Source organism: Humulus lupulus, chromosome 4 (genome assembly GCF_963169125.1).
Source record: "Humulus lupulus chromosome 4, drHumLupu1.1, whole genome shotgun sequence".
Classification (NCBI taxonomy): Eukaryota; Viridiplantae; Streptophyta; class Magnoliopsida; order Rosales; family Cannabaceae; genus Humulus; species Humulus lupulus.
The window spans coordinates 36,782,413-36,789,595 of record NC_084796.1 but is presented as its reverse complement, the minus strand read 5'-3'; the positions used below and the strand labels follow the sequence as shown (position 1 = coordinate 36,789,595).

Genomic DNA, 7,183 nt, shown 5'->3' with positions numbered 1-7,183 from the left:
GAGACCTGTCTAAAATTGACCTTAAATACATCAAAATGTTCCCAAACTTTTTTGGACACATCGTTGTATTACTTTTGACAAAAGAAAAAAAAAATGAATGCCTACAACAAAAAGTCAAATTTCGCATTAACATTATGTGAAATCATTTAGATTTTACATGGATGGGCTTCTACGAGATGGATTGGTTGTAAGACACGTAGCATGTGGAATTTGCAGTGAGGTTGGTCATAACAAGCGAACCTGCCCAAGTAATGATAGAGAGAAGGGTTGGGGAAGAGGGGCAAATTAACATAAGTAATGTTGGTTTTGATCGATACGTCGAATCCAGAAGTGCTTGCTAACTTTTTGAATCATATATTTATTGTGTTATCTTTATTAACTTGTTACGATGGACTCAATTTGTACCTATGACTAAATTATCATCCTTATGTATTGATTTTTACACAAATTACTTTTTATATCCAGCCAATGCTACCATTCACCATTCATGAATTTATATATTTGTAAAACATACTTACAATTACAAAATGCCATATTGAATCAAATGTAAGTCGTTTTAGAGGAATTATGGAGCGTACTTATCCAATCAGATCACATATTTGTGATTTCTTGAAAATATACTATTCCATGAAGTGGCATACAACGAGGACTACGAAGGAGGTCCTAATCGTCTACCACCATAGAAGCATGAAAAGAATTACCAAAATCGAAATTATTTTGATAGTACGTACTTCAATCATTTATGGAATCATAAGAAAATCAAAACCATTTAAATAGATAATAACATATAAAGACCACACGTGCATAATTGTTGATTATAAAAATGAACAGACAAAATCTTCACCTGGAAATAATATTATCATGAAAGATATTGCTTTAACTAGTTCAGAATCTCTTTTATCCAACCGAACAATTCAACTCATATTGCTGGAACAAATGTTAGGAAGTAAATGCAAATGAAAGCGACAAAAACATTAACATATATTTAATTACGACTTTAAGTGATTTTAGGCATATACGTCATCTTTTGCTTATAGGAATTACAGACACTTCAACTAAAATGGTTTTTAGAATCGACGAATGTCAGCTCTTGAAAACTCTAAAAGTAGCATTTGATATGTCGCTCCAAATAAAGTGTACATAATATTGTATATTAGGGGGCGACACCCCTCTCTCCCCTAATAGTTCATTATTAGGGACGACGCTGTTGCCCCTATAAATTGAGACGTCACCCAACATTTATTATATGTGGAAATATATTTTTTTCGTCATCGTGTCTCCTTTGATACGAATCCTATCGCCACTAATATGTTTTATTTTTAAAAAAATAATAATTTTTTTTTTTATCAAAAAGGAAATTTCATTGATCAACCAAACTAATACAAACAAAAGGGAGCAAAAAAAAAACTACCCTCAGAACTTACAAGGATTTTACAAATTCAAACATTTGCCTTTCTCTAGTAGTTAAGTATCTAGAATTTACATTAAGAATCCTAGCTTTAAGAGCTTGCCTAATCAGATTGTCAATTTTCAAGGCAGTGAAACAACTATCCTTGAAACAGCAATAATTCCTATCATACCAGATATAATAGGTACAGGTAGCTAGTGAAGCAGCCACAATGTGATGAATCCAGTCAGACTTCCATTTAGACAGCCAAGCAGTCCAGTTATCAAAATTTATAGGCCTGATTATCCCACCAAACCAACCTGAAATCAGCTGTAAAACCTTTCTAGAGAAGGTGCAGTCAAAGAAAAGATGACCATGGGACTCCTGAGCAAGATCACAAACCGGACAGAGAGTATTAGCTACTGGTATGTGATGAGCTACCAATAAATCCCGAGTTAGCAAGTGATTGTTAGCAGCCTGCCAAAGAATAAATTTATGCTTAAGCACCGAAAGCTTACACCAAACAGGTTTAGCATACTCAACTTTCTCAATCCTCAGTCGCTGATTGTAGAAAGAACCCAGATGAAACTTTCCATTAACTACTGCATTCTGCAAATCAGACTTCGAAATCGTTTGACAGAATAGCATCAGTTTCCTCCAGTACCAGCTGGTATCAGCTTTTGGATTATAACTCCAAATTCTTATTCCTTTCAGGTAAACACAGTTGACCCACTTGACCCAAAGTTGGTCTTGTTTAGATTCAATAGCCCATATATACTTAGCAAGTTTCATCTTATTCCACATAGCCCCCTCCCGAAAACCTAAACCCCCAAAAGGTTTAGGACGACAGACTTGCTCCCAAGAAGTGAAGTTAATCTTACTGCGAGAACCACTCTCACCCTAAAGAAATTGGCGACAAACTTTATCCATATCCTTCACAACACTTTGAGGAAGCATGAATATACTCATCCAATATGTCCGAATACCCATTAGCACTGATTGAATTAATTGGACTCTACCCACATAAGAAAGATGGCGGCTGGACCACACGTTGAGACGCAGCTGAATCTTTTTAAAAATATCATCATAATCTGCTGATTTCCATTTGGTTGGACACAGAGGAACCCCTAGATACTTCATAGGAAAACAACCTTCAACCAGCTTCGAGCAAGTCAAAATATTCAATTTAATCTCTGCAGAAACTCCTCCAAAGTATATGTGAGACTTTGAGTAATTTATCAATAAGCCCGAGGATTTACCAAACTCAGAAAACACCTCACAAGAACCTGAACAGAAGAAACAGTCCCTTTGCAAAAAATGATGAGATCATCAGCAAAACAGAGATTAAGGAGATTCAAAGACTTGCACATAGGATGAAATCTTAAACGATTATCCTTTGAAGCCTTAATTAGAATGCGAGTCAGATATTCCATAACTATGACAAATAATAAATGTGATAAAGGGTCTCCCTGCCGAAGCCCTTTCCCTCCTTTGAAATTCCCTTGAATCCTTCCATTCAAAATCAGAGAATAAGATGATCCCCTCAAGCAAACCATAATCCAATAGATGAAGCGACTTGGAAAGCAAAACATATTAAGTAAATTTTCTAAGAACTCCCAATCTATAGAATCATAAGCCTTGCTTAAATCTAACTTCATCACACAACGAGGCGAGCTGTTCTTCCTATTATAACCTTTAAGCAGATATTTTAAGATGAGGACATTATACGCCAAAGATCTTTGTTTGATAAAAGCTCCCTGATTTAGATTGATCAGAGAGGGGAGAACCGCTGCCATTCGGTTACAAAGCATTTTCGAAATGCATTTGTAAACAGTGTTGCAGCAAGCTATTGGCCTGTAATCTGAAGCTTTAGATGGCTAGTCAACTTTCAAAATGAGTGAGAGTATAGTGTCATTGAGGGCTGGAGGAATTTTTCCAAAGATGAAAAAATCTAAAATAGCCTTAGAAATTTCCTTGCCAATATCTTTCCAAAGCACTTTGAAGAAACCGGCACCATAACCATCCGGACCAGGGCTTTTAACTGATCTGATACTATACATGACTGAACGAACATCATGGTAAGTAAAAGGTTTTATTAGCTACAACTGATCATCCAAACTTAACACTGGACCATTACTAATACTCTCAATATCAAGCTGACCCGAAGCTTTGCTAGCATTGCCCAAGTGATTCTTAAAGTGATGAACAAAATGATCTACAACCTTAGCATAATCATCCACGAAACACTCATTATCATCAACATAAGCAATAATAAGATTGGCTAGCTGCCTCTTTTTCAAGCTAGCATGAAAGAACGAGGCATTTTCATCACCAAATCTAAGCCAAGTTATCTTGCTTTTTTGACGAATATAACTTGAATATATCTTCTCCTACCTGAAAAAAGCCTGTTGCACCTCCTTTTCTTTTAACAGTAACTCAGCATTTAGAGGATCAGAATAGAGTTCATTTTGGGCCATCTGATATTTAGTTCTACTTTCCTCATACTTATAAGTAACATCGCCCATAGTTCTCCAATTAAACTTTTTGAGAGTATGCTTAAGCCAAGTGAGCATACCAACAAGACGGAATAGCCCCAGCCCCTCAAAAGGGCGAGCCCAATTTTGAAGAACTACTTCCCTGAATTTATCATGAGCAGCTCACATGTTGAAAAAACGAAAAGGCTTCACTCCCCTACTTTGGATATCCCCCTGTTTAATCAACAAGTAGCAATGATCTGAGATTACATCCCATTGGGCATAAGATACATCTAAAGGAAAGCTATCAAACCAGCTATCATTAGTGAAAACTCTATCCAGTTTGGAATATATACGAGCTCCTCCATCTTGTTTATTGGTCCAAGTGTATTTAGGTCCCAAGGTCTTCATTTCTGTAGCCTCTCCCAAAGCCAACCAATGTCTAGCATCCTCCATCTCTTTAACAGAAATAGATCTTCCACCAAGACGATCATCAGTATAGAAGACTGCATTAAAATCTCCCATAATGAGCCAAGGGGTAACTGGTCTCTGAACATTAGCTAAGTCAGACCATAAAATCTTTCTTGTCTCCAGCTGATTCAAGCCATAGATGACTGATAGACAATAAGCCAAGTTCACATTAGCAAAATAAACTCTGCAATGAAGCAATTGAGGAGTTTCCTGAATGATTTCAATCTTCATCATATTAGCTTTCCAAATGAGTAAAATCCGACCCTCCACCACAGTGCTACTGTAATAATTCCAACCAACAAATGAAGATTTCATAAGATCCCTTATTCTATCTCCTTTTAATTTTGTTTCAATCAAAGCTCCAATACCAACTTTATTCTTCCTACAAACATCACTAACTGTTTGCTGTTTATTCTTACTATTTAAACCCCTAACATTCTAGCTCAAAATGTTGTTGTTGTCCATTTATTTCAGAGGGAATGGAAACAGCAGCTACTTCTTTTTGGTTTACCTGTAAAATATTAAATGAATTCCTGTGCATTTCAGTTTGAGGTTTACCCACAGACTTCTTCATTCCTACCTTTCGAGGGGTCACCCATTTAGATCCACTAGGGTTAGATTGAGTACCTCCCTGCTTTGTAGCCTCAGTAGGCTCTTCTTTGCTTTGGTTCTTACTAACAGGATTAGTAGCATCAGGTTCAGTAACTGTTGTAGTAACAGGATTAGGCTGGGTTGAAGGCTCTGAGTTCTTCTTGATAAGAGTTGGGGAATGCTTACAAACAGCAGTGGTGTGACCCAGTTTCTTACAGACAGTACACTTAGTTGGGAGCCACTCATACTCAATGGGTTGCTCCAAAACCTGACCTCTCTCATTTAGATAGTGGATATGCATAGGAATGTGTTCTGCAATCTCCATATCAACTAAGACTCTAGAAAACTTGATCATAGTCCTTGCTTTTGTGACCTTATCTACCATAATAGGGGTGCCAATCGTGCTAACTAGAGCACTCAGGCAATTAACACCCCAATATTGCAGCCCAAGACCTGGTAATCGAATCCAAACAGGGATAGATTTAACTGACCTTATAGTTTCAACATCAGGAGACCAAGGTCTGAGAATTACTGGTTTCTTGTCAAAATGAATCACTCCAGCTTCAAGAACCATATCCCTAGTTGCCTCATCTCTAAATTGAACCATAGTGAAGCCGGAATTCATCCTGGCCACGCGATCAATTCCAAGATTACCTCAAATTCTCCTGATAAATCCTTCAAAAACAGCCATAGGTGGGTTGGCCCCAATGACCATACAAACTAGAGCAGATTTCCAGAAAGATGCCTCCACTGCAATCTCATCAATATCCAATTGAGCCACAAGTTTTCCTTCTCGAAGGATCGGGTCCTGAAAATGGAGTTTCATGTATCCAAAATTAGGAATGGATTCCTTAAACTTAGACCAGTTTTCTTTGGCCGAGTCTTGGAAAGATTGGCCTTCTACTTCAGCTGCCCAGGAGGCGGACCGACCTATCTTATCAATATCATCGTGAGAATCAAGATCCTGAAGCTTTGGAACACTCGATTCCTCAAGCACCTCTACCTCCAAATCCGTCCTTTCTTCCTCCACAATCGGTGTATTGGATGAAGGGAGCTCCGAATTGATTACACTAGCAAGCTTCTGCACAGTCTTCTTCCTTCTCGCCATGGAGAGAGAGAGAGGCTGAACTCGCACTTCAGGAAGGTAATAATAATAAAAATTTTATAATAATTAAATTTTAAATTATTAAAAACAAATATATTTGAAAATAAAAATATCATATTTAATATTCAACTTAGTTTATTAAGATAACAAATATTCATATTATTAATATAATGTAACAACTAACTAACAATAATATAAATCTAGTCTTTGTTGGTGACTTGATTACCATGTGCACAGCGCAATGCATGGGGTGGTGCCTAAGAGATTTCAAAAAGAAATTATTTAAACAAACATTAAATAATGAATCCATTCATATACATAGATTAATCTAAACACACATAAAAGATAAAGAACATACCAGTTGAAGTCTATGAAGTGTCCTTCCAATTTTTTAGTATTAAATAACGAACATTCAATCCTAGCAGTCTTGAGGTACTCAGACCACCATCTTCCAAGATGTTTTCTACACATCAACACGCGTGTGGGCATGAGATCTACAGATTGGAAATATCTGCTGATTTACAAGATGTACTCAACACATGAGATCTTGAAATTAGCTCTGAGAATTTTTGGTTTTCAAGTTTAGAGAAAAAATATGATATATATATATATATTTTTCTCAGTGAAAATTTTGAAAAAAAAATCATCTCCTTCTATTAGAAATTTTTTCTATTAGATTCTTTTTATAAAACAATTAAATTCAAATTTTAAACATTATGATTATTAAATAAATAAAACAGTGAAGACTAACTTTAATACTCAGTTACACGCTAATCACACTGCAAGCACTGTGATTGGCGTGTGACACATGCCATTTCCAGAGCATGTGTCTTAACCACTTTTATTTATTAATTATCTTTAATAATCTATTTATTCAAAATTGTTAAAATATCTGATAACTGATAACCAATCTTATCATATAAATAATTTAATCCCTTGAATAAATTTATGAACCAATTCAAGTCCAATTTGAATTATCATATCTATTCTTCACATGTAAATAAAGAAAACATAATTAATTGCAAAAAATTAATAATTAATTAATCTCAATTACATATTTCCCATGAAGAATACATTTATTCCAAATATGCCTTTTCACTGATTAATATTGGTTTCTACTCTTACCTTATAGTGTTGATAGAGTCACCTCGAGGA

At 35.8% G+C, this 7,183-nt stretch overlaps 1 protein-coding gene across 1 annotated transcript; it reads right to left on the bottom strand.

The window, feature by feature from the left end:
- Positions 1 to 4,044: 4,044 nt before the first annotated feature.
- Positions 4,045 to 5,530, bottom strand: LOC133832081 (uncharacterized). The gene is made up of 2 exons (XM_062262468.1): positions 4,844 to 5,530; positions 4,045 to 4,737 (listed from the first exon to the last, which is right to left on the bottom strand). Exons 1-2 carry the CDS (start codon positions 5,528 to 5,530, stop codon positions 4,045 to 4,047), a joined length of 1,380 nt encoding a protein of 459 aa, XP_062118452.1.
- Positions 5,531 to 7,183: the final 1,653 nt, after the last annotated feature.

Coding starts and splice junctions, on each gene's coding strand:
- LOC133832081 (XM_062262468.1), bottom strand. CDS start 5,530: ATGGTTCAATTTAGAGATGAGGCAACTAGGGATATGGTTCTTGAAGCT. Junction 4,738..4,843: donor ATTCATTTAATATTTTACAG/GTAAACCAAAAA, acceptor AAGAATAAACAG/CAAACAGTTAGTGATGTTTG.